Source organism: Oncorhynchus mykiss, chromosome 25, assembly GCF_057628025.1.
Source record: "Oncorhynchus mykiss isolate SJ-2025 chromosome 25, ASM5762802v1, whole genome shotgun sequence".
In the NCBI taxonomy this organism is placed as follows: Eukaryota; Metazoa; Chordata; class Actinopteri; order Salmoniformes; family Salmonidae; genus Oncorhynchus; species Oncorhynchus mykiss.
In genome coordinates this window covers 63,360,465-63,388,017 of record NC_143046.1, presented here as the reverse complement: position 1 = coordinate 63,388,017, position 27,553 = coordinate 63,360,465, and the positions used below count along the sequence as shown (strand labels likewise).

Below are 27,553 nucleotides of genomic sequence, written 5' to 3'. Positions count from 1 at the left end.
GGAAATTGCTTATCCCAGTTACTAACAAGCACGCACCCATTAAGAAAATAACTGAAAACTGTTAAATCCCTGTGGATTGATGAGGAATTTAAAAATTGTATGGTTGAGAGGGATGAGGCAAAAGGAATGGCAAATAAGTCTGGCTGCACAACCGATTGACAAACATACTGCAAATTGAGAAATTATGTGACTAAACTGAATAAAAAGAAGAAACAATACTATGAAACAAAGATAAATTACATAAAGAATGATAGTTAAAAGCTTTGGAGCACCTTAAATTACATTTTGGGAAAAAAGGCCAACTCTGCGCCATCATTCATTGAATCAGATGGCTCATTCATTACAAAACCGACTGATACTGCCAACTACTTTAATGATTTTTTCATTGGCAAATTAGCAAACTTAGGCATGACATGCCAGCCACAAACGCTGACACTAAACATCCAAGTATAGCTGACCAAATTTTGAAAGACAAGAATTGTACTTTTGAATTCCATAAAGTGAGTGTGGTAGAGGTGAAAAAAGTATTGTTGTCTATCAACAATGACGAGCCACAGGGATCTAACAATTTGGATGGTGTCACCGCCATCGATGGAAGTGGACCATGGTGCATTGTGGTGAGCTTAAATTTTCTTTTTTATTTAAAATGTCGCCAACAAAACAAGAAACAACCATGAAGTTTACAGGGCTATAGTGTTACTAGCAAAGATAACTACCCACACTGAAAGGAGGGAAAACAAAACAGAATGCCCACCCCACATCACACCTAACCAAATAGAGAAATAAAACGGGTCTCTAAGGTCAGGGCGTGACAGTAACCCCCCCACCCAAAGGTGCGGACTCTGGCCGCAAAACCTGAACCTATAAGGGAGGGTCCGGGTGAGCAACTATCCGTGGTGGCGGCTCTGGTGTGGGACGTAGACCCCGCTCCTCCTCTGGCTCACCCCACTTTGGTGGCGCCTCTGGTGTGGGGACCCTCGCGGTGGGCCCCAGACTGGGCGCTGTCGCTGCGGGCCCCGGACTGGGCGCCGTCACTGGGGGCTCCGGACTAGAGGCCGTCGTTGGAGGCTTCGTGCCATGACTCCTCACTGGAGGCTTCGTGCCATGGATCATCACTGGAGGCTTCGTGCCATGGATCATCACTGGAGGCTTCTTGCCGTAGATCATCACTGGAGACTTCTTGCCATGGATCATCACTGGAGGCTTCTTGCCGTAGATCATCACTGGAGGCTTCGTGCCATGGATCATCACTGGAAGCTTCATGCCATGGATCATCACTGGAGGCTTCGTGCCATGGATCATCACTGGAGGCTTCGTGCCATGGATCATCACTGGAGGCTTCGTGCCATGGATCATCACTGGAAGCTTCATGCCATGGATTATCACTGGATGCTTCTTGCCATGGATCATCACTGGAGGCTTCGTGCTATGGATCATCACTGGAGGCGTCTTGCCATGGATCATCACTGGAGGCTTCGTGCCATGGATCATCACAGGAGGCTTCTTGCCATGGATCATCACTGGAGTCTTCATGCCATGGATCATCACTTCAGGACTCACCAGGTTCACCAGGCTGGGAAGACATACAGAAGGCCTGGTTCTGGGAGCGGGCACAGGATACAGTAGGCTGTGGAGGCGCACTGGAGGTCTCGAGCGTAGAGCCTGCACAACCAGTCCTGGTTGGATGGTTACTTTAGCCCGGCACGTGCGGGACGCAGGCACAGGACGCACTAGGCTGTGCAGATGCACCGGAGACACAGTGCACAGAGCTGGCGCAGGATATCCGGGGCCGTAGAGAAGGTAGCGCACCGGACTATGAACGCGCACTGGAGACACCGTGCACTCTAACGCGGTGCCTGACCAGTACGACGCTGGCCACGGTAAGCACGGGGAATTGGCTCAGGTCTCCAACCTGACTCAGCCAGACTACCCATGTGCCACCCCCAAAAAAATTATGTGGGGGCTGCCTCTCATGCCTGCTCCGTTGCCGTGACTCCTGGTAGCGAAGTCATTCCTCCCTCGCTACTTCAGCCTGTTTCCATGGCAGGGTCATGTCCCCTGCCATAACCTCCTCCCATGTCCAATATGTATTCCATTCTCTCTTCTCCCGGGCCTTCTCTCTTCTCCCGGGCCTCCTGGTCCTTTGGTGGTGGGTACTTCTGTCACGGCTGTCGAAGGAAGTGGACCAAGGTGCAGCGTGGTGAGCGTACATTTTCCTTTTTATTTAGAATGCCGCCAACAAAACAAGAACCGAAGAAACAACCGTGAAGCTTACAGTGCTATTGTGCCACTAACAAAGATAACTACCCACACTGAAAGGAGGGAAAAAGGGAAACCTAAGTATGATTCCCAATCAGAGATCACGATAGACAGCTGTCCCTGATTGAGAACCATACCCGGCCAAAACATAGAAATAAAGAAACATAGAAAACAAAACATAGAATGCCCACCCCACATCACACCCTGACATAACCAAATAGAGAAATAAAACCGCTCTCTAAGGTCAGGGCGTGACAGATGGAAAATTACAGAGGATAATAGCAGATGATATCGCCACTCCTATTTGCCATATCTTAAATGTAAGCCTACTAGAAAGTGTGTGCCCTCAGGCCTGGAGGGAATCAAAAGTCATTCCACTATCTAGGAATATTAAAGCCAAATCTTTACTGGCTCAAATAGCCGACCAATCAGCCTGTTACCAACCTTTAGTAAAGTTTTGGAAAAAATTGTGTAAACAAATTGACAACAGACTTTCAGCACACTTATAGGGAAGGACATTCAACAAGCACAGCACTTACACAAATGACTAAGGGTTGAGAGAGAAATTGATGAGAAAAAAGATTGTGGAGGCTGTTTTTTTAGAGTTAAGTGCTGCTTTTGACATTATCGATCGATAGTCTGCTGCTGGACAAATGTGATATGTGTTACGGCTTTACACCTCCTGCTATATTACGGATAAAGAGTTACCTGTCTAACAGAACACAGAGGGTGTTCTTTAATGGAAGCCTCTCCAACATAATCCAGGTAGAATCAGGAATTCCCCAGGGCAGCTGTCCCTTACTTGTTTCTATCTTTACTAACGACAAGCCACTGGCTTTGAGTAAAGTTAGTGTGTCTATGCATGCGGATGACTCAACACTATTTTTACCTTTATTTAACTAGGCAAGTCAGATAAGAACAAATTCTTATTTACAGTGTGTTAACTGCCTTGTTCAGGGGCAGAACAACAGATTTTTACCTTGTTAGCTCGGGGATTCGATCTAGCAACCTTTCGGTTACTGGTCCAACGCTCTAACCACTAAGCTACCTGCTGCCCACTAGGTTACAGGCCGCCCCTATACACATCAGCTACTACAGCGACTGAAACAGAGAGCTGCAGTTAGTTTCAGAATGGGTGTCAAGGAATAAGTCAGTTCTAAATATTTAAAAAACTAAAAGCATTGTGATTGGGACAAATCATTCACTAAACCCTAAACCTCAACCAAATGTTGTAATACATAATGTGGAAATTGAGCAACTTGAGGTGACTAAACTGCTTGGAGTAACCCGGATTGTAAACTGGCATGGTCAACACATATTGATACAACATTAGCTAAGATGGGGAGAAGTCTGTCCATAATGAAGCGCTGCTCTACCTTCTTAACAGCACTATCAACAAGGCAGGTCCTACAGCCTATAGTTTTGTTGCACCTGGACTACTGTTCAGTCGTGTGGTCAGGTGCCGCAAAGAGGGGGAAAAAATGTGCAATTTGTGTCACGTCCTGACCTCAGAGCTTTTTATGTCTCTATTTTGGTTTGGTCAGGGTGTGATTTGGGTGGGCATTCTATGTTCTTTATTTCTAGGTTTTGTGTTTCTATGTTTTGGCCGGGTATGGTTCTCAATCAGGTACAGCTGTCTATCGTTGTCTCTGATTGGGAATCATACTTAGGCAACCTGTTTTGCCACCTGAGGTTGTGGGATGTTGGTTTTTGTTAGCTCTGTGTAGCCTTCAGAACGTGACGTTATTTTTTGTTGTTTTGTTTAGTGTTCAGTTGAAATAAAGTATGAACAATTACCACGCTGCACCTTGGTCCACTTCTTCCGACGAGCGTTACAATTTGCTCAGAAGAGGGCAGCACGGCTGGCCCGTGGATGCACACAGAGAGTAAACATTAATAATATGCATGTCAAACTCTCCTGGCTCAAAGTTGAGGAGAGATTGACTTCATCACTACTTGTATTTGTGAGAGGTAACGACATGTTGAAAGCACCGAGCTGTCTGTTTAAATGACTAGCACACAGCAGACACCCATGCATACCCCACAACACATGCCATCAGAGGTCTCTTAACAGTCCCCAAGTCCAGAACAGAATATGGTAGGCGCACAGTACTATGTAGAGCCATGACTGAACATAACCTGTTGTTGAAAAAACATGTGTTATAGCTTTTCAGAGCTATCAATCTAATAGAACTAATATAACTCAAATGGTTTTCTTTAATGGAAGCTTCTCTAATGTCAAACATGTAAAGTGTGGTGTACCGCAGGGCAGCTCTCTAGGCCCTCTCTTTCTATTTTTACCAATGACCTGCTGCTGGCATTAAACAAAGCATGTGTGTCCATGTATGCTGATAATTCAACCATATACCCATCAGCAACCACAGCTAATGATGTCACTGAAATCCTTAACAAAGAGTTGCAGTCTGTTTTGGAATGGGTGGCCAGTAATAAACAGGTTCAGAACATCTCTAAAACTATTAGCATTGTATTTGGTACAAATCATTCCTTAAGTTCTAGACCTCAGCTGAATCAGATAATGAATGGTGTGGCTGTTGAACAAATTGAGGAGACTAAATTACTTGGCGTTACCTTAGATTATAAACTGTCATGGCCAAAACATATAGATTCAATGGAAGTAAAGATGGGGAGAGGTCTGTCCGTAATAAAGAGAGGTCTGTCCGTAATAAAGCAAGTTCTGTAGAATCTAGTTTAGTCTAATATTTATTATTGTCCAGTTGTGTGGTCCAGTGCTGCAAGGAAAGACCTAATTAAGATGCAGCTGGCCCAGATCAGAGTGGCACATTTTGTCTAAGAGTTGAGGAGAGACTGACTGCATCACTTATTTTTATAAGCAACATTGTGTTGGAAATTCCAAATTGTTTGCATAGTCAACTTACACACAGCTCTGACACACACACATACCCCACCAGACATGCCACCAGGGGTCTTTTCACAGTCCCCAAATCCAGAACAAATTCAAGAAAGCATACAGTATTATATAGAGCCCTTATTGCATGGAACTTCCTTCCATCTCATATTGCTCAAATAAACAGCAAATCTGGTTTCAAAAAACAGATAAAGCAACACCTCACGGCACAACGCCTCTTCCCTATTTGACCTAGATAGTTTGTGTGTATGTATTGATATGTAGGCTACATGTGCCTTTACATTTTTTTATGTAGTTCTGTCCTTGAGCTGTTCTTGTCTATGTCATGTTTCATGTTTTGTGTGGACCCCTGGAAGAGTACCTGCTGCTTTTTGCAACAGCTAATGGGGATCCTAATAAAATACCAAATACCAAATGACTAACTGATGCAAGCAGTAGAATGAGATAAAAACAACTGATACAAATACCTTATGGAACAGCGAGGACTGTGAAGCAACACAAACATAAGCGCAGACGGATACACACATGATAACATACACACTATACACACACGTACACATGGATTTTGTGTTGCAGATATGTGGTAGTGGAGTAGGGGCCTGAGGGCATACACTTAGTGTGTTGTGAAATCTGTTATGAATGTATTGTAATGTCTGCCTTAATTTTGCCAGACCACAGAAAGAGTAGCTGCTATTGGGGATCCATAATAAATTCAAAATACAAATGTAATGTAGCCTATCAATGGATGGAACAGGATCAAATGGAAAAACTGTTTTTGATCACTCATATTTCTCACTCTTCATCTAAATCTGGCAGCCAAATAAGTCAGTCAAGCCCCCAGTCACCTGCCCAGCTAGCAATGAGGAATCGGCCCAGAAGCGGCCCTTTTCCGGGGGGCTGGAACTGATTGAATCGGGACAGAATCGGGTTTCGGACTCGGCCCGGAATCAAAATGAATGACTTCCCAGAATCGGCCTGATGCAAATGTAAATAAATGTATACACATTATACACAAATACATTTTATGCATACAAATATATGCGCAATATATAAATATATTATAATATATATAATATATATATAAATATACGCATCTACCAAAAAATAAATGTTTTGTCGGAGGAAACACTCTACACCTGGTGATCGTGTCAGCTGCGCCGCTGCGCCACTCCGGAGGCTCCATTCACAAAGTCTTTAATGCTAATCAATTGCCTTGCACAAAGTACCGAAATACTAAAATACAACTTAAACAGGACTCTTAAAGAATGTCATTGAAATGTTAATTGTATTTTTTAATCACAGAAACAATGAGAAAATATGGAAAAATAAATAAAAATGAAAAGTGAATTATATTAAGCAGCCAGTGTAATCATCTGCCAGAGAGTATCCCCAATCGGCCCGAGACCCAAGTAATACATTTGGGCCAGATAACTGTCACCGGAATCGTCCCGAACTCAATACCTGCATCCTAGCCAAAAGTAATACTGCCTAATACGGCCCAGACTCGGGCCACATGACGTCGGTCAAGTCTGACTCTCAGCCGAGTGCCCCGACTCTCAGCCGGAATCCGCCCAGATCCACTGTGCTAGCTGGGTGAGAACGTGTGTAATGTGTTGCCTGACCACACGCTGGGCACAGATGAACTACAGCCAAGAAGAGCAGTGGTATTGACAGTCAGGGTCGCGACCCATAGTGGGGTTGCGGGGGAACTGTAGTGGGGTAGCCCCCCCAAAATAGCAATAAAAATAATTATTAAATTACCAGTACAGATTATTGTATGGGACAATACACAACGTTTTTGAAACAGATCATTTGACAAATAAAAATTTATTGAGTAAATGTTTATATTGGTTTCTTTTCATTGTGGTTATTTGTTCATGTAAAAATCCACATTTTACGATGTTATGGTTGTGTCATTAGATTTGGGGAATTGTGGGGTCAGCATGAAATTCTTGGAGGGGAAATGGGGTCGCCAGAAGTTCTGGAGGAAAAAATGGGGTCCTCGCTGAAAAAGTTTGAATACCACTGGCTATCCCATATCAACACGCGCACGCAAACGGCACACACGCTCGTGTGCACTCAATTATTTGATGGGCTCCCAGAGGTCTGAGATTAACCTACATTCTTACTCTTAAGACATTATTTAGAAATGGCATTCTCAGAAGATATGTGAACCTGTTTGTTAATCTAAGAACATATACAGTAAGTATATAATCCCAGATGATCCCATGAGCTGCCATGATTCGCAGACGCTAACATATTTGTTTAAACAGCTGACCTTTCAAGCTATTGACTCAATCCGTAAATCAATTATGTTTAAATAAAAGGTTTGTATTTAATTCACATATGCTATATGAAATATTTTTCACGCAATGTCCGACTACTCTGCCAATTTAGGATCAACTACTATCGCGTAATTATCAGCTACTGGCCACTGTCCAAGGTGCTGAAATCATAATGGGTTGAAATCCTGCAGCAAGCGTTGGGACTGCTAAATGTGTCAATTTGAGCCTTCAGTAGTGGTCTCTAGATCATCACAAGCTATAAATTCCTAGTCATCAGTTCCACGTTGACGTCAATATGTAAACATAGGCACTCGCTCTGGACAGTTAAACCATGCGCATAAATATATGTATTTACTCAAGTAGTTTTGGGATGAGCTGTGCGTTTAGTGACGTTTAATTAGTTAATCCAGCCCGCTGCATAGCTGCTGGCACTTTAAGAACCTTCAACCCCCCCCCCCCCCCCCCCCCCCCCCCCCACACCCTTAAGTATTTTTAGCTGAGCCATTCACTTCGTTTGTTGTAGGCAACCGTACAGACAGTTGTGTAGGCCTACCGTATGGTCTCACTTAATCGTTTTAATAAATTACATCGAATCCTTTACTGCTGATTCCTTAGGAAATATTGTTGGAATAAACATTAGTTGTCTGGGATTCTGCTGGCGGATGCTGAAAATCACAAGAGCCCCTGAGCTGCTTGCCTCATCCGTCCATGATGAAACGCAATGCTGCACTGGGTTTCTGAGACAAACCGCAGTGCCTTCTAGGATGAAATGAATGAACCCAAAATATATTTAGAAATAAAATAGACAGTCAAAGAGCGCGGACGGTCCACAGTAAGGCTGTGGCTCTACGTCTTCTCTCGACCGGATAGGTTCCTGTGTTCTTTTGTATTGTGGATAACAATAAACCTTCAAGACGGACGGGGTGGTAGAGCATCGAGGGAAAAATCGGGGCAATATGAGAGAGCGGGACTTTATGCCCAACATGGAGAGGGGCAAACCTGCCACCTATACGGGGGACAAAAAGGCTAAGATGGCTGCGAAGACGAACAAAAAGTGGGTGAGACTAGCCACTGTCTTCGCATATGTATTGTCTGTGTCCTTAGCAGCCATCATTCTAGCCATTTACTACAGCTTGATATGGAAGCCAACGAGCGCATCCTCTCCAGCGGGAAAGCCGGTGGTGCCAGAGGAGGTCACAGCCTCCGCTAACATCTCAACAAACAGCTCCACAAGCATCAACGTCTTAGACACTAACTCTACACAGACAGAGCTTTTATCTGTCAATGACACCAGGTTAAGCGCAAAGCCTCAGACCAAGGCATTTAACTGGGAGGGCAGAAGCAAGAGCCCGGCCATCATCTCCGACGGTATTTTATCAGAAAGTGCTCACTCGCAACCGAAACGGCTCTACGAGTCTACTCAAAGACACACAGCCGCACAAACTGCGGATAGACCAAACACTGTGGGGAGAGACAGTCAACCGTCTCAGCTCACTGGGGACAATCGGGGTCCGTTGCGCACTGGAGCACACAACCCCATGCATGGGAGAGGGGAGAAGGATGCGGACCGACCAGCTACTGGCAGTGCGGATCAAGCAGCTGCAGATGCTGCTCCTTAAACCTCAAAGGCTCAGCTGCGCACCTCCGCCACGAGCCAACAGTGATTGCACAAAGGAGACTGGCCAGGCCTTTAAACAGTGATCTAACCAGTGTTTGACAGACTTATGCTGCGGTCGGATACAATTGCCTGCAGACAGGCGTCTTCGTGGAACAGATGTCGAAGAACAGGGGATGCTGCGAAAATTGCACAGGCTTCATGCACGTATTTTATTGATATGTTATATACCAATAATCTGAATGAGTATGACTGACAATTATAGACAAACTGCTTCAAAGGAATATTGTTTTTCCCTAAAACACTATGCGTTTTCTGTTAGGCTACTTTAGGCTATGCATTAATTGATGTAGGCCTACGTCATCTTTCCTTTGGACATCTCCACCAAGGTCATTTATTTATATCCATATTATGGACAAGGACATATGACATACACCTGTATTTAAAGCTAGAATCCTTACTTGAAACAATAACAAAGCGGCATCCCACCTCTGTTTTGGTAAAACGCTAAGGGATGGGCCTGGAGAAATGTAACCATTCTCAAAGTTATAGACAGAGGTATGGGTGCAAGGACTGACCATTCATTATATTAAAAAAAAATCTAGTTTAACCATGTTTTGAGGCTATACAGTGTTTGTTACTATTTACATTGTTTACAAACATTGGGGTAAAACAAGCTTATATGTTGGGTTCTGATGGGGTACGACAGTTGAACTCTAAGCTCCTGAGGCACTTAGAAGTTCAATTCTTCGAGAATCAATGGTTATATATCCTTAATAAGTCAAATAATTTAGCACCTAAGGATTCTAGCTTTATTAACTGGTACAGGAGATATGCCTGTGGTTTGTAGGATATGTAAATTACGCATAAACTATGGGCCTCCAATTTTATTCAATAGCATAGCCATTTATTATTGCCATTGATTGGCCGAGCTATTGAACAACAGGAACGCATTTACAAAGCATTGTGTCCTCTATATTTCCTTTCACGGATACATCTGGATTCCTGGTATATAGGAACCTGTATTATTGAGTTAAGCTCAGGTATATGTGCATATAACCATGTAAATGTATTGTGTATTTGGTCATGTATATAGGGCAGATAGTGTACATCCTTTGGCCTTGATCTAACTTCTAGTCTAATTAGATACTTTTTATTGAGACTGTCACTTAGGTCTAAATCACAAGGAAAATAAACGTCCTAGAAAATGTTTCTTTGATTAGATGTTGTTTTTTTTACATGCAGCGCAACTTAATAATAACCCCTTTAATATGAAACATTCTATTATTTTGAGTGATCTGAAATCATACATGGAAAATAATGTCAAGTGTTGATGTTTTGGAGTTTGATAGAAGCCGTTTTCAAATCGCCTAGTCTAATTATCCTCTGGTAAAATATGATACATTAGATTATCAGGTATATTATATCTCTATCCAGTCTACGGGATTATTGTTGACATAGTTCACTCTTTATCAGCTACCCAGTTGAACAGAGAAGCAGTAATATTCCGGCCAATTATTAGTCCGACAGCTCAAAGGACAGTCAGTTTACTGTCAATGTCTTCATGTGAGCCTGTCATTAAATCTGAGTTTTGCAGCAGGCAAGTGAACAGAGGTATAAAAAATAAAAAAAATGGCCCATTGTTTATCAGTCTGCCACATCTTATAGTCAGATCTCTCTCTCTCTCTCTCTCTCCTTCCTGCTTCTGACTCACTTCTGGTGAACTCTGGAGAGGGGAAAACAACAAGCCTGTATGTATGTATCTACTTGAACTGAACACACTGAACGGCATGTGAGGGAGGTGTATCGATTGAGCGCTCGGTAGTTACGGTGCAGAAAGGAAGAAGGAATGCATTACACAATACTGGCCGGTACTATTTCCAGCTACCGCTCTTTGAAAAGCTTATTTTTTTCACTGAGTGGTGGAGAGGTTTTGTTGCTGGTGGCGAGAATCACAGTGAAATGTAAGCCTCAGTTGAGTAGTGCTGCACTGCAACCCTGTCATGACGACACCTATTGTAAAAGAGCAGGCAGTATCAGGGTACTTTGAACAGAATTGTGCACAGAACACACTGGATATCCCTACAGTAGTTTCCCTATAGGCCCTACAATATGTCCGTGACAAGGACGGGGAGGGGCTAGTTAACTTTTGACCTCCCAGTCACCCGGGAGAATGTTTACAGGATGGAGTACTCCGTAGGAGATGGCGGTTGCTGCAACAAAGATCCTATTAAATGACAAATTATTTGGTTGCTGCTCTTTCATCACTGCTCTGTTTTTCCTGACCATGTGACCTGGCCCTAGTCATCACCACACCACTAAAAAAAAAATCACACCTGAGTCAGACAATCTAGCAGAATATAAAAGCTGTCCTGTTGTCCTCTTTTTTAAGGTATGTGTTTAAAAAACAACGTTTTTCTCAATCTTACAGCTGCAGCACGATTAGATGTTACAGTATGTTGAGCTCAAGCACAGCTACCACTACCGGGGCAATGAGCAATCAACGTCTTGGGTCCCGGGGTGTTGAGAGTTACCATTGGTCGTTAGGCTACACAGCTTAATGCCAGCTATAGAGGATGAATTACTGTTGATACTGATGACAGTGTTTGTTATCAGAGCAATAGCACAGCCTAACTTTGGATTTCGCAGAACTTCTTCTGTTTATCAGTCTCAGCATGTACTGCAGTGACACCAAGCATTATTTCAATGTGCCAAAATGCCACCCAAGAGAAACCTTTAAAACAAAGGCATTTAGAATCTCATTGTCTGAACAAGACACTATCACAATACTTGTGAATAATTCATGAGGGTTTGCAACACAGGAGAGCAATATAAAGCAAGATCATAATAGGCTCTTCAATTAACGTCAGGGAAGAATTATGGGCCCGTGCATTATTACTCAAACTATAGATAGACCCATGGTGTAGCAGTCACTCTAACGTAAGATAACATATGGTGCAGTGCAAGAGGTTTAAACAGTGTCCCAAACTATGCTGGGATTAATTTGACCCTAAGAGAAATAGCTACTGTGTAAATGTAAGTTCAACTGAATTAAGCCCTCTGTTCTCAGGGCCCTTTTACTATGAAGGTGTGCATGATTTCACCATGACAACATGGGGCACAGGTGCAGAGTCATGACATAATGCAATAAGCAGATGGTGACCTAAATGCTGAGTTCTCTCCCTATGCTTTGCAGAACCAGGCTGTCTATTGAACATCTCAAACGACACCTGCCAAGACCCTATGCTGCTTTTTCAAAACAAAATGCATTATAGGGAGCAACGGAAGTGCTGGTCTCCAGCCAGTTTAGCTGCGGTTCCCAATAGGAAAGATTCATCTTGGCTCATCCATATTCTGTTCAGAACAACAGTGGACAGGGAAAAACATGCTTGTTACTGACACCCACCATTTTGTGTTACATAGAAGGCTACTGGGGGCTGCCTGGACCTTCAGATTGACTGACCTCTTTAACCCGTGGAATCGGTACGACTTCAGTGAGAGCAATAGAGCTATTTCATACAACACATCACAGTAACAATCCATATAGTGGTCTGCCAGGCTGTCTGCTGGAGCTGTTTTATGACACTAACAATGGGGACATGACCCCATGGCTCAAATCAATAAGGCAAGCTGTACATTGACAGCCTTGTTTGCGAGGCGTGAGGAAAAGAAGAGCAGAACACGCTCAGATAACTCCAGCTGCTGAGGCGTGGTTGGTTTGTACATCCTGGGCCATATAGAGGCAGAGGGATGACGCACACGCTCAGTTGGGGAAGAGACCTGCCAAAGACCACCTGTCCAAATGCAGCCATATATGTAAAATGTCATGGCGCCTCAGAGACACTCTCATGCACTTGAGAGAAAGAGGGTTGCATATCCAGAGCGTAGCATTAGGAGCTTACTTTCCTCACCCCGACACTGAGGGCTGCAAGCGTCTCTGAGCCTGGTTCCGATAAGGAATTGGCTTTGACAGAGCATGTCTGAAGGAGACACCTTGTGAGGCTTCAATACCAGCCCCGGGTGAGAATGCAGGAGTCAGGACTGAAACATGCGAATATCCTTGGTGACAGGCTTGGTTTCCCGCTCAGAGCCTTTCTGCCTCCAAACGTTACAGTGCTTTAGACTTACAGCTGAGCTGCTGTCACCTCCTTTATGACAGAAGACCTTCTGCATTTCAAATCTTATCCCGCTGTGTATGAATACTGGTGACATAATCCCACAGCCCTCTTCAATTTCCAGAGCTACCTGTACTCCCACTGTTAAAGCATTGAGTTGCATCACACCCCTCAACATCTATTAGTCACCACTGGGAGAACTGGGGAGGGAGATCATTCTAAATGTAATCAAACTGCAGATGAATAGTTACATCTGGTGGTTCAGTGAGATAAACAAAATGTAAGTAATGTAATGAAAGCCTAGAGACTGTTCCCCCATGGCCATGAAATGAGAACCAGATGTGTTTTAAAAAGGGACAGAGGAGAGCCTATTACCTGCAAGAAAACAACAGGCAATGAAACATGAATGTAAGGGCTGATGCAGACTCAACTGAAAAACAAGGAGCAACAAAGCACTATGCCGAGGTCACAGGACCCAGGGGTTTAATGGTAGAAGGTGGCCCTAGAGAACGCCTGTGGAGAAGGTAATTAAAAGAGTAACACCTTGGAGGATTCTCACCCGAGGAGATGGAGGGAATGGTCTCCAACACAACAGTCCCATGGAGAGCTCATTTGAAATTAATCAAAAATGACTCCCACATGGAGGCAGCTTAACACAGGCAACACCATACTGTCACAGTCTCCCATTCTGAAACACCATACTGTCACAGTCTCCCATTCTGAAACACCATACTGTCACAGTCTCCCATTCTGAAACACCATACTGTCACAGTCTCCCATTCTGAAACACCATACTGTCAGTCTCCCATTCTGAAACACCATACTGTCACAGTCTCCCATTCTGAAACACCATACTGTCAGTCTCCCATTCTGAAACACCATACTGTCACAGTCTCCCATTCTGAAACACCATACTGTCAGTCTCCCATTCTGAAACACCATACTGTCAGTCTCCCATTCTGAAACACCATACTGTCACAGTCTCCCATTCTGAAACACCATACTGTCACTGTCTCCCATTCTGAAACACCATACTGTCAGTCTCCCATTCTGAAACACCATACTGTCACAGTCTCCCATTCTGAAACACCATACTGTCACAGTCTCCCATTCTGAAACACCATACTGTCACAGTCTCCCATTCTGAAACACCATACTGTCACACTCTCCCATTCTGAAACACCATACTGTCACAGTCTCCCATTCTGAAACACCATTTGTTTTTTACTGTAAGTTCAGCCAAATGTAATCAAATCAAGGGTATGCATGTGCTGCTATCGTGTCATATTACATTATTCAATCTCTTATGGGACACAGAATCATTATTTTTTCTAAAGTTGTCATGCTATCAGTGGTGGTTAAGTATTTTACATAAGCTATTAGATACATATTAGCAGCCAACTTTCCCATGCATGTATGTGAATCATCAGAAACCTCTCTTGGGAAATGTACTGGTGTTGCTTATCAGTGCTCAAAATGAATATAAGAAGTGAATTAGATGTGTATACAAAACATGACATATTGTAGTGTACACTGAGTATACCAAACATTAGGAACACCTTCCTAATGTTGAGTTGCACCCCTCAGAAAGCATTCCACAGAGATGCTGGCCCATGTTGACTCCAATGCTTCCCACAGTTGTGTCAAGATGGCTGGATGTCCTTTGGGTGGTGGACCATTCTTGAGACACACAGGAAACTGTTGAGTGTGAAAAACCCAGCAGCGATGCAGTTCTTGACACAAACCAATGCGCCTGGCACCGACTATCATACCCCCGTTTAAAGGCACTTAAATATGTTCTTGCCCATTTCACCCTCAATGGCACACATACACTATCAATGTCTCAATTGTCCCAAGGCTTAAAAATCATTCTTTAACCTGTCTGCTATCCTTTCATCTACAATGATTGAAGTGGATTTAACAAGTGACATCAATAAGGGATCATAGCTTTCACCTGGACAGTCTATGTCATGGAAAGAGAAGGTTTTCTTAATGTTTTGTATACTCTGTGTATATTACATAGGAAAAATACGTTTCACATTCACTCCATTTTCATGATGTTTCTATAGGTCAGGGTTAGGGGACAAGAGATCATATTTTGTGCAGTCAGTTGTGCACCTCTGTGTAAGACAGAAAGAGAAAGACAGAATCTGAAACAGGGGGTACTTTTTTTTTATTGTGCTGTATGCTAACTTACAACTGTTTTACAATCATGGAATTTGCACTCAAGTTAATACAAACAAAGAAGAAATTTTGACTGTAAAAAACTCGATGGACACACATTTTTTTGAATTATTCAAAAATCCTGTGTGAGTCCATGGAGCACAGGGCTCACAGTGATACACAATGTTGAAAGGAGCAGTAATATGGCAGACAATCATTTCTAAAATGTTCAAGTGTCATTAGGCAAGGCTTGGTGATGACGTAAATGTCAAGCAATAAATACACTTACCAAACAAACAAACAAACAAACAAACTGTAACCCTTATCTAAACAGGCACTGAACAGGAGAAGTACGTTTTGCACTACAGTCACATGGTTGAAGTCAATTCCACTACTTCGCACAAACAAACCTCCCTACGTTCAACTCTCTCCCTCTCCCAGGATCAATTTGTTCACTTCTGTTTTCTCCCAACAAAATAACTTCAATTCTGTTAGCTCTCAATTTCACTCTTTATTTTTCACCTCCTTTTAATAACAATCGAAAGAACCTCACCTTGCTCCTGTAAATTGTCACTTGGTTATGGCAATGTGCTTTTAATACCATGTTCTCCAACATGTGCTGTACACTGAATTGCATAAAGAAGTACTCTAAAATGAAGAATGAAAGTGTTTCATTAATACACTAACTATTTATTACATGGTAAGGCGCTCAGTCATATTTTGTTGTATCAAAGTATGATAAAACAACAACAGCAACTTAATGACCCTTTCCCTACTTTAAATAAAGCACTCCATCCGCTAATGTCATCAAGTAAGACTTTACACTCCAGCAAATAGTACTTGACAATCCAATTGAGAGCAATAAATAAAATCAACATTGACCGTTCGTTAATACCACATCACTCAAAACTAAACGTGAAATAGTTCCTACATTTTCTTTGAAGAAAAACAATGCAACAATTAACAACCATCATTGAAGGAGGAACCTTCTAGCATTTTAGTTATATTTGAACTTTTCTGCCAATACGATTTGTATTTGAAAATAGCAGAAAATGTATACTGAACTTTATATTACATAGTAATCCCACACTTAAATAATGCACTTGAATGGACTTTGACTTCATGTAACTGGTTTCACCAAACCAAGCCGTAAACTACTGTATGAATGAATGAGCTATCATATCAACAGATAAGTGCAATGGTTGGAGCTTTCTACTTAATTGATAATAAGAAAAGTTACATACAGCGCCATGAAAAGTATTTGCCCCCTTTTTAATGTTCTCTACTTTTGTATATTTTTGATACGGAATGTTATCAGATCTTCAACCAAAACCTAATATTAGATAAATGGAACCTGAGTGAACAAATAACAACAATTACATACTAATTTTATTTATTTTATAAACAAAGTTATGCAACACCCAATGGCCCTGTCTGGAAAAGTAATTGCCCCCTTATACTCAATAACTGGTTGTGCCACCTTTAGCTGCAATGACTCCAACCAAACGCTTCCTGTAGTTGATCAGTCTCTCACGTCGCTGTGAAGGAATTTGGGCACACCCTTCAATGCAAAACTGCTGTAACTCAGTGTGCAAAAAGTTATACTTTTGAATAATCTGTCCATAGAACATACTTCCAAAAGTCTTGATTATCATCCAGGTGTTTTCAGGTGCTTTTTGGCAAACTTGAGTCAACTTTTTGGATGACATGGGTCCCATTATATCTGGTGAAAACCAAACACTGCATTCCACAGTAAGAACCTCATACCAACGGTCAAGCAAGGTGGTGGTAGTGTGATGGTCTGAGGATGCTTTACTGCCTCAGGACCTGCACGAATTGCCTTAATAGAAGGAACCATGAATTCTGCTCTGTATCAGAAAATTCTACAGGAGAATGTCAGGCCATCCGTCTGTGAGCTGAAACTGAAGCGCAGCTGGGTCATGCAGCAAAACAATGATCCAAAACACACAATCAAGTTGACATGAAAATGGCTAGAAAGCGACACATTTGAAGTTTTGGAATGGCCTAGTTAAAGTCCAGACCTAATCCCAATTTGAGATGTTGTGGCAGGACTTGAAACAAGCAGTTGATGCTTAAAAACCCACAAATGTCACGGAGTTAAAGCAGTTCTACATGCAAGACTGGGACAAAATTCCTCCACAGTGACGTGAGAGACTGATCAACTACAGGAAGCGTTTGGTTGGAGTCATTGCAGCTAAAGGTGGCACAACCAGTTATTGAGTATAAGGGGGCAATTATTTTTTCACACAGGGGCATTGGGTGTTGCATAACTTTGTTAATTAAATAAATAAGATAAGTATATACTGCATATTTTTTTGTTATTTGTAAACGCAGGTTCCCTTTAATATTAGGTTTTGGTTGAAGATCTGATAACATTCAGACACAAAAATATGTGCAGCTCATTGCAACTAAAGGTGGCACAACCAGTTACTGAGTACAAGGGGACAAAAACTTTTTCACAGCACTATAAATACAGCCAGTGTACAGTATAACTATAAGCATATAATGCTAATTATATTTCATCATTCAAATTAGGCCTACTGCTAAGGCAAAGAGTGACACAACAACACCAGGTAATTTGATTGACAATCACTTGCGGCAGTGAAGTTTAAACGCAGGGCCTGTTCAGGTCATGTAGGTTAGTCATCCATAGGAACTGAACTAATACAAGCATTAGGACTGGTATCTTGAAATAACACTTCAAATGTAAACAAAGACAGTCATTCAACATAAGTTTGCCATTCAAATAGCACACTTACCTAATGTATGACGTGTCAATACTCATACCTCAAAGAATAAAGTGCTTGTAAGTATTTTCAAGCAGACAAAATTCTCAAAATGACTTACTTTGAACATTTATCGTTTCCTTTTCCCACTGTGAGCAACTAGCATCATTTCAAACGAAAGAACATTGTGGATGCTAGTCTCACCTTGACCAACTAGGCACAGGACACCTTCAAAGAGCTATTGGAAGCAAATGTGCTATTAAAGTGGAACTGACAGAATTTTCTGACTAAAATATGGTTATTTTGCTACTTTCACAGAATGTTTGGAAATTATGTAGAGCAAGTCATTTGTGAAAATTCTATAGCAATATATAGTGGGGAAAGCGGCCCTGCACTTGTACAATAGACACCGCAGTAAATGAAACCTAATTAAAAAACGTGTCAGTCCTGTCCTAAACAGGATTCTACAGACCGGACTCTACACAGTAGGCCTATATGCAAATAAGCCATTTTCCACATGGGCCTGCCATCTTTCACTTTGAACTGGACTGTGTTTACAGGCAGTAGCAACAGCGTGACTTTAAATCATTAGCCAAAAAAATACACCTGAAAATTGATTTCTGCAAATATGCAAACACCACGGTTGTCCTCTTACATTTGGGAACTTTACAGTCCTATTGATCAAACAACCAAGAACAGGTAGATTATCCCTCCCTAAGATCAACAACGAATGTTAGCCAGAGCTAGATGATTTCAAAGAATAGATAAACCCTCTCAAACTTTTTCAGCTTGTAGTTTGCCCTCAAAATTGCACTGAAACGATGGAGAATAAGTAGCCTGCTAACCTTTCTGCAGCTTGCCTGCCAATGCATGCTTGTCCCAACCTACGTTTTCCCAACTGAATGGGAACTGCCTGCCCGCCCATTTGATTGATGCCAAATGCATTTGATTGACAACTAAAGAGATCTGCATGCTAACTGTGTGTAACGGTCGTTCAAGTTCAGCTAGCTAGCCAAGCGATTCACGTCTCTTGCTAACTAACCAAATTCATCTCTAGCTGTTGCCACCGAAAAACGATATGAGGGGAAACTCATCCAATGACATGACATCCTCCCAGCAGCTAGCTCATTTGGCTGTGTTTTTAGCTTGCTAAATAAATAGCTACATAAATAGATACGCTAGCCTATTAGCCACGTTATGGCTGACTTGTGATCATTGCCCTTGCTAGTTTGATTGTAGTGATGGGTCGTTAACTTTTTGGTGAACATCGGGAACCGAATTGCAATGAGACGTTCATTTGGCTTCCTGATTTGCATACTGCTACTATACCAAAACTATGCATACATTCAGGCCCACACTAATTTTTGCAGTGCTTAAACCAATAATAATCTAATAAATTTGGCCAGGTAAAAATATATTTGAATCCGAATTTCCCGATCTGATATAATGGTAGCCTACTTTTTGGGCTTGACATTGGAGATTGATTCTAGGTGGTTCTAAAAATCATGGTTCAAAGTCCATTTTTAAGCAGTTGGAACAAAGAGCTGTTTCAGAGCCAAATAAACCAGCTCTTTTAAGTGAACGGAGCCAAATTAGCCAACTCACAGAAAATACTCTGAATGTCCATCACTATTGTATTGACATTCCGAGCCTAAACTATATATGTTATTGAAACTGAAACAGTGCGTCCCGAATGGAGGCAGCAAACAATGTACCAGGCCAGCTGTGATTTACAAGCTGATAGCAACATTTTTGGACTACCATGAAATGTATTGGTGAATTATATGAATCATGCATTGAACTGCATCCATCTATTCTGCAACAATGACTTACTCTACATCATGAAATGTTTTTGACAAATAGAACCTATTTTTAAAACCTCTTTCAAAGTTGGTTTTGTAGCATGAACTGGAAATGTGATATTTTTGACTGATATTATGATTGTCTGTTTCATATCTGCAAAGTTGTTAAAGTGCTGTGATTTCCACTTTAAACTAAAAGGCTTATGGTAAATTCTCTACTTAAGCATGTTTTGGTTTTACATATTGACCAATTCATATAAATGTTGAAAGTCCTTCAAACAATCTTCCCATTTTCTCTTGCCTATAAAACAAAACAATGAAAAAGGGGTTAAACAATGTGATTTTTTAAACAAGTGTAAGTAAGTACATTATTGTTTTTACTCAATGGTAGGCATACAGTACTTATTTTTGCACAAGTGGTTGGTAATGCACCATGCTACAGTGGTGAAGAGCTGGAATCTGAATATGCATTGTCTCTCAGCTATTTTAAATCCACTTGAACACTACAGAAGAGCATAGTGAATACACTCATGCAGCAATCAAATATCCACATTTTGCAGCCCTGATGAATCATACACACTTCTCTCTATCCATCCAGTTTCTTTCTCTCATTCGCTCCATCTCTCAGTCCAGACTACAATGCAGATGAGCCATCCATCCATCCATCACAGTTTCATCCTCTCAGTCTGTACTGACCTTGTCAGTGCTGGTGGTGTGGGTTGGGTGAGTATCTCCTGACTCCAGCCTCAGAACAGACAGACTAGAGTCAATCAGTTCCTCTGTGAAGGGAACCCATTTTTTAAAAACATTACGTCATAGTGATAGCTATTCACTGTACCTATTTGACAGGGAGCATCCATGAACAAAACCATTGCCTACCTGTATTTCTGTTGCTATTGCTCTTAGCGTGTTCTAAAGGCTGGACAGCATTCTCCTGTGGAGGGGCAGCATCTTCGACATTGCTGTTTGAAGTGGGAAAAACAGGGGTGAGCACACTGTCATGGCCGCTTTCAGCACACTCTGTTTTGGAGGAATCGGAAAGCTCAGAGCCCTCCTGCCCCGGTGTCTGCTCGTAGGCCCCGGGCCCATTGAGCTCCACCGAGAAGCGGACCTTCTTCTCTGCAGCTCGAGGGGACGATTCCTTAGCCTTCTCCTGTCTGGGTGTACCCTCCTCTGAGGGGTCGGCTGGGGCGTGGAGCCAGTCGGCTTGGTCCAGGGCAGGATTGACGGGTCCACTCACCTCCTCAGTCTTCACCACATCCGGGGTCAGGAAAGACTCAATTTTGAGGTAAACATCTTTGACCTCTGGAGTTTCTGCAGTGGAGTCGTCTACGTCAGGTCCACCCAAAGCATCAAGCTCTTCTAAGAATTCCTCCAAACTTGTCTCGGAGGCCTAAAAAACCAAAAACAAATTCCATTGGTAATATGAGCCCAAGCACAGCCATCTTTCATCGAAGCACAGAGCTATACAGAACAAAAATATAAAACGCAACATACAGCAACAATAAAGATTTTACTGAGCTACAAAATGGCTTTATTACAGACAGAAATACTCCTCAGCACACGTGGTCTACGGTTGAGGCAGGTTGGACGAACTGCCAAATTCTCTAAAACAACGTCGGAGGCAGCTTATGGTAGAGAAATTAACATTAAATTGTCTGGCAACAGCTCTGGTAGACATCCCTGCAGTCAACATGCCAATTGCATACACCCTCAAAACTTGAGACATCTGTGGCATTGTGTCGTGTGACAAAACTGCACTTTTAAAGTGTCCTTTTATTGTCCCCAGCACAAAGTGCACCTGTGTAATGATCATGTTGTGTTAATCAGCTTCTTGATATGCCACACCTGTAAGGTGGAGCGATTATCTTGGCGAAGGAAAAATGCTCACCAACAGGGATGGAAACAAATTTGTGCACAAAATTTAAGAGAAATAAGATTTTTGTGCATATCAAACATTTCTGTGATTTTTTAAATTTCCGCTCATGAAACTTGGGACCAACACTTTACAGTATTTGTTGCGTTTATATTTTGTTCAGTGTACATTATCAAAGCAAAGCATTCAGTTTAAACCCCACCTGCAAATCATCCCCATCCTCGCTGGCATCCCATCTGAAATGTTAAAAGGTTTATGATTAGAAGCATTCAGAACGAGTGGTCAATGTACTTCAGTATCCTGGTAACAAAGAGTGCTTTTGCGCTTAGAAAAATACACAGAAAAAACACTATTTCTGTTCTGTATGGTATCACAGATAGAGAGAGAAATATAGCGTGTGAGTGACACAAGAAGGAAATGGAGAAGGATGATAGGTCCTCTTACACACTTGTGTTTAATCATCATCTCTGCACATCCTGAGAAATGCTATAGGCTGGTCTCAGCAGTTCTCTTCACGCACTACTCTTTTCCCATTTGCACCAGCAGCAAAGCCTAATAACAGGCAACTGAGGCCAGGGACCACTCTCTGGACAGACCTGACTGCTCTTTCCCATGGCTAGCTCAATCTCAGAGAACTGCACAGCCACCAACACCTGCCTCTCAAGCACTGCTAACAGACTAAAAGCATTCTAGCCTCACGAATGGCTACAGTATAAAACGCTGGAATAGTTGGCTTTTTAAAATAACAGTGTGAAAAAGTGAATATGATGTTTTTTTATCATTTGACAAATGTGCACTTTTCGAGTAAGTCCCAGTGTGTTTTGCATACAGCCAGGCTACTGTATGTGTGTGGTTTCCTTCTCTCAACACGGGCTGCTACTACATTTTAAATCTGCTGCTACTCACCTCCTGGCCCTGCCAGTCAGCCGATCCTTGCCCTTGGCTTTACTGCTGACCACAGGCACTTTTTTAACCCCCTTGTCTCTGCCCCGTGGTTTCTGAACTGTCGATACAAACAAGAGAAACATCAGAATAGTTCCTCTATCAGTACGTAGCATGAACTTAGAACCGCAACACTGATGTTGAACTGACTCAGCTGCTGGTGCACAGTTCACAGCATTTCAACTCACCCCGTGACTCATGATTTGATTTGGGGTAACCTCTTCTTGCATTTCTTCCTCCTTGAAATGAAACAAGTTCAACAATTATTGGGTATCACTTGATTATGGTCTGACTATTCCTGTGTTCGAGTTGACAAGAATGTTTCAAATTTATTACAGAGTGAATTTCTCACCTCTATCTGGAGGCCCCTGTACTCTCTCCTCGGGAGATTTATCTGAAAACCTAAATAGAGACATTTCGTTTACAGTGAAAGAACTAAAACCAAATACACAGCCAGGATGTTCCATCAACAGAAGAACTACCAGATAATGAAGCCATGGTTTTGGTGTTAAAAAGTAAACAGGCAAACTCTTTCATGCCAGGGTTCATGAAGGGTCCCATGCATTTGGACATTCTTAAATATCTGTATTGTTCCACTAACCTAACAATTCAGCCATATTCATTTCCCTGTATCATTATGTTCTGTGATCAGAGATAGAATGACACATTGTACAAAGATGAGTATGGTATCTTGAAGTCATGCTTCTACACTCCTTATTCATTGAGAACATTAAGCTGCTGAATCAAAAAAATACTTTTCTTGCTCTATTTAGTCTCTGGGGCCTTTTTTAAAACCATGCCAAAAAAGGAAAGGCATCCCAAGCCCAGCTAAATATAGTCTCCTGTTCTCTCCTCTCTTTAAAGTTAGATGCTTCTTTCTTCTAAACAGTACTTTTATTTATCCAGCCACTGGGCCACTCACAGCACATCAGCTGTGTTTGAAACCTAAAAAAACAACAGAAAAAGAAGGGGGTGTTCATTTTTCTTTTCCTGGTAGTAAGGATGACACTGTCTGAAAGGATAGTGCCTCAATACATAGCCAAATAGTGGGTTTCAAAATCAAATAATGCAGGTTATACACTATATACAAAAGTATGTGGACATCACTTGAAGTTAGTCAATTCGGCTATTTCAGCCACACGTGACAGGTGTATAAAATTGAGCACACCGCCATGCAATCTCCATAGACAAACATTGGCCGTAGAATGGCCTTACTGAAGAGCTCAGTGACTTTCAACGTGGCACTCTCAAAGGATGCCACCTTTCTAACAAGTCAGTTTGTCAAATTTCTGCCCTGCTAGAGGTCAACTGAAAGTGCTGTTATTGTGAAGTGGAAATGTCTAAGAACAACAAAGGCTCAGCGGCAAAGTGATAGGACACACAAGCTCACAGAACGGGACGCCGAGTGCTGAAACTCATAAAAAACGTCTGTCCTGGGTTGCAACACTCACCACCGAGTTCCAAACTACCTCTGGAAGCAACGTCAGCACAATAACTTAGTTGGGAGCTTCATGAAATGGGTTTCCATGGTCAAGCAGCAGCACACAAGACTAAGATCACCATGCGCAGTGCCAAGCGTCGGATGGAGTGGTGTAAAGCTCGCCGCCATTGGACTCTGGAGCAGTGGAAACTTGTTCTCTGGAGTGTTGAATCACACTTCACCATCTGGCAGTCCGACAGACAAATCTGGGTTTGGCGGATGCCAGGAGAACGCTACCTGCCCGAATCCATAGTGCCAATTGTAACGTTTGGTGGAGGAGGAATAATGGTTTGGGCTAGGCCCCTTAGTTCCAGTGAAGGGAAATCTTAATGCTACAGCATACAATGACATTCTAGATGATTCTGTGCTTCCAACTTCGTGGCAACAGTTTGGGGAACGCCCTTTCCCGTTTCAGCATGAACATGTCCCCATGCACAAAGCGAGGACCATACAGAAATGGTTTGTAGGGTTCGGTGTGGAAGAACTTGACCAGCCTGCACAGAGCCCTGACCTCAACCCCATCGAACACCTTTGGGATGAATTGGAACACCGACTGAGAGTCAGGCCTAATCGCCCAGTACCCGACCTCACTAATGCGCTTGTGGCTGAATGGAAGCAAGTCCGCACAGCAATGTTCCAACATCTAGTGGAAAGCCTTCCCAGAAGAGTGGAGGCTGTTATAGCGGCAAAGGGTGGACAAACTCCCAAGTAAGCCTAAACTGGCCTAGGTTTACCAAGATGCGTACCAAAGTTGAGTCAGTAAGGTCAACTCTACTTCTCCCTGGTTCCATCACGTTGCCTTTCAGCTTATCACAAACCACAGGTCAACTTCTTCTAGTGGAAGCGTCCAATGTCTAAAATAGCTAACCAATGGAGATGGAGGTTAGAGTACTAGGGAGAAGGTAGTTTGAGTACTACATGATACACATCTTAAGAGGGCATCTTTCCCCTTTCAAGGTCTAACAGAGCCTTTTTCTAAGAATGGCTCACAAACTAAGGTGATCCAATAAAGATGTTACCTCAGAAAACTAACACATTTTTCCAAGGCTTCCCTCTAATAGCATTATATGCCAGTCTCCAATTTGCTGTGAATTGTTTTACAGTCTTGTGACTTGTTTGGATTAAACCTTGTGACAGTGTGAAATCAGTATCATGGGATGAGGCACGGGCATCTGGGGCCACAGGGCACCGACCTCCAGGATTAGTTTTAGAGTAATCTCATGCAGTTCAGTATTCTAAAAAAATATTTCCATGAGGCGGAGAGAAAATGTTGCAGTTTAAAAGCCAGATTCACTGCTATTCTACACATTCTGCCATGAGGCTGAGAGGAAATGGCAGTTATAAAGCAAATTTCCTGCAATTATAAACATTTTGCCATACCTTATGACATGTTCATATGCTGTCTGGGGGGGGCCCCCCCAACCAAAAATATATAATTATTTTTGGTTGGAGGCTGCCTCCAATTGTGTTAATACCTACAAACAATTTACATCTTCCGTCAGCCTAATTCAACATACTGAAAGTACCTTAGAGAGTCACAACAGGAAACAAGCCTATTAGTTCATTACCAGTAATTTGATAAAAGGGCCATAGCCATGAGAATAAGAACGTCACAGTATTGCTTTCCCTGTTTTCACCACTGTCTTCTCCACAGACATCATTCTGCGCTTCCTTAGAAAACAGTCAATGGCTCTGTATAGAAGCAGACAAAAAGTAGAGAAAAGAGAGAGAGAGACCGGGCTACTTCCTCTATTGAACAGCGAGGTAACAGAGCAGGTAATCTGCGTGATGAGTGAGTGAGTTAATGTGTTAGTTTAGTTACAATGGCAAAAGCATGGTCTCTATTGCATGGTAAGACACGACGTGTGTGGTAGTTAGCTGCAAGCTGAAGTTGATATGTGAAAACAAAAAGACCAGAAGACGAGCACATACAGAAGAGTACACTCATTTTTAATTGTAACATGACTTTATAATGAAATGAAAAATGAGCACTTAAACATGCATCAAGCAAATGGAACAGCCAAACCTGCAGAAACTGAAATGATTGACAATGCAAACTAAAGCGAAGAGCAAAGCAGCCAGCAATGGGAGCAGTGGGCTTACATATTCTCTGTTTTGTCCATGTCCCATGCCCGCCTCCACTGGCCATTGGCATTTCTGTGGCGGGCCACACGCTCCCGGTCGATCTGCTCACGCTCCTTCTTCCAGCGCAGGTACTCCTGCTGCTCCTCTTTGGACGTGGGAATGGTGAGGTCTGTGTCACCTGCCAGGCCTGGCCCCTCAGACTTCTGCAAGGAGAACACACGTACCAGTCATAGTTCAGTGCCAGTAGTGAAAACTGTGAAAGGCTTACCATAGTCAGATATCAAAGCTGTATTTTGGGTGTGAGAGGTAGCTTTCAACAAACTATGGGAGACAATAGCAATAAAAGGTCAAAATAACAGCCAACAATCAGCTGGCCGTGGGTTGGTGAAGCCTCTGTGCAGTCCAGAAGATCAGAGGAACAACAGGGGTATGGGGTAGAACTGAACAAGTGCTCCTGGTTCTTACATGAAAGAGGACATGTCTGTAGACTGGATAGGCTTTTATCGCATCACTGGGACTAGTCACCTGGGGTCCCAGATAACTACACTGTCTGCAGGCTTTCATCCAAGTTATTATCTTGTTTCACTCATTATCCGTCCCATTGTGATTCATCCTCTCTGCCCAGTGTTGGTAGTGGAATTCTGTAGTGTGATGATAGTGGTAATGTTTCCATGGATGACCAAACCACTGGACTGCTACTAATATGCAGTGGTGTGTATTCATAGTTGCCAAGGGAGGCCAGGCTTCCCCATAAATAAAAACCATATTTCGTCTTTCTGCGTTTCATAATATTCCCTCCATTCGCAGGAGGCTGAATGTATCTCACTGGAGAAAGCATCCAAGCAAGCGAAACAGCCCCCCTCTGTCTCTGAATGTGTAGGCCATCTATCTGATGCTGTCTGCTCAAAGAGTATGACATTGTTGCTGCCCCTAGCATTGAATGCAAGGAAAGCCAGTGAGCATTTGGCCTCCCTTGACAAAAAAATAAAATAATAGCCAATCAGCGTTGAGCTAAACTGAGTGAGCTCAACTGTGAATGGTCCTGGTGCACCAAAAAAAAAAAAAAGTGTCAAGGGAAGCACATTTGGATTTGGCTTCACTCCAACCACATCGCATCATTGACAGAAACGGGTTATCTAAAATTGTCCCTTTCCTAAATTAGCCATGGATGGAGATAGGGAGATAGACTTGTGGTTTTATTGAATTCTCCGTACTGGCCAATGATTATAACGGCAATTCTGATCCAACCATTCATTCATACTCCTGGCCTGAGAGGATGGAAGTTCAATATGTAGCT

At 42.5% G+C, this 27,553-nt stretch overlaps 3 protein-coding genes across 6 annotated transcripts in view; 1 reads left to right on the top strand and 2 right to left on the bottom strand.

The window, feature by feature from the left end:
* Nucleotides 1–712: 712 nt before the first annotated feature.
* LOC149972088 (uncharacterized) lies at nt 713–1,934 on the bottom strand. Its single transcript, XM_090219306.1, has 4 exons — nt 1,913–1,934; nt 1,171–1,826; nt 950–1,048; nt 713–721 (listed from the first exon to the last, which is right to left on the bottom strand). The coding sequence occupies exons 1-4, from the start codon at nt 1,932–1,934 to the stop codon at nt 713–715; spliced, it is 786 nt and encodes a 261-aa protein (XP_090075432.1).
* Nucleotides 1,935–7,941: 6,007 nt separating this feature from the next.
* LOC110505468 (uncharacterized) lies at nt 7,942–10,259 on the top strand. The gene is given in 1 exon segment (XM_021584703.3): nt 7,942–10,259. A coding segment is annotated over 1 exon segment (708 nt). The 5' UTR covers nt 7,942–8,387; the 3' UTR covers nt 9,096–10,259.
* Nucleotides 10,260–15,318: 5,059 nt separating this feature from the next.
* The window catches only part of LOC110505463 (coiled-coil domain-containing protein 9B), a 32,371-nt gene continuing 20,136 nt past the window's right edge, over nt 15,319–27,553 (bottom strand). For all 4 annotated transcript variants that reach the window (XM_021584696.3, XM_090220714.1, XM_021584697.3 and 1 more), the window contains 8 exons: nt 26,275–26,459; nt 23,044–23,093; nt 22,880–22,930; nt 22,656–22,752; nt 21,952–21,985; nt 20,753–21,266; nt 20,570–20,652; nt 15,319–20,174 (listed from right to left, as the gene is read on the bottom strand). In XM_021584696.3, the coding sequence (XP_021440371.3) occupies nt 20,148–20,174; nt 20,570–20,652; nt 20,753–21,266; nt 21,952–21,985; nt 22,656–22,752; nt 22,880–22,930; nt 23,044–23,093; nt 26,275–26,459 (1,041 nt within the window). In that variant the 3' untranslated portion in view covers nt 15,319–20,147. The remainder of the gene's footprint in view (nt 20,175–20,569; nt 20,653–20,752; nt 21,267–21,951; nt 21,986–22,655; nt 22,753–22,879; nt 22,931–23,043; nt 23,094–26,274; nt 26,460–27,553) is intronic.

What these genes read in the sequence shown, in the direction of transcription:
- LOC149972088 (XM_090219306.1), bottom strand. Translation starts at nt 1,934, where the DNA reads ATGGGTAGTCTGGCTGAGTCAG. An exon ending in GGGTAGTCTGGCTGAGTCAG is followed by an intron (nt 1,827 to 1,912) that starts GTTGGAGACCTG and finishes CGGTGTCTCCAG; the next exon opens with TGCGCGTTCATAGTCCGGTG. An exon ending in TCCATGGCAAGAAGTCTCCA is followed by an intron (nt 1,049 to 1,170) that starts GTGATGATCTAC and finishes GACGGCCTCTAG; the next exon opens with TCCGGAGCCCCCAGTGACGG.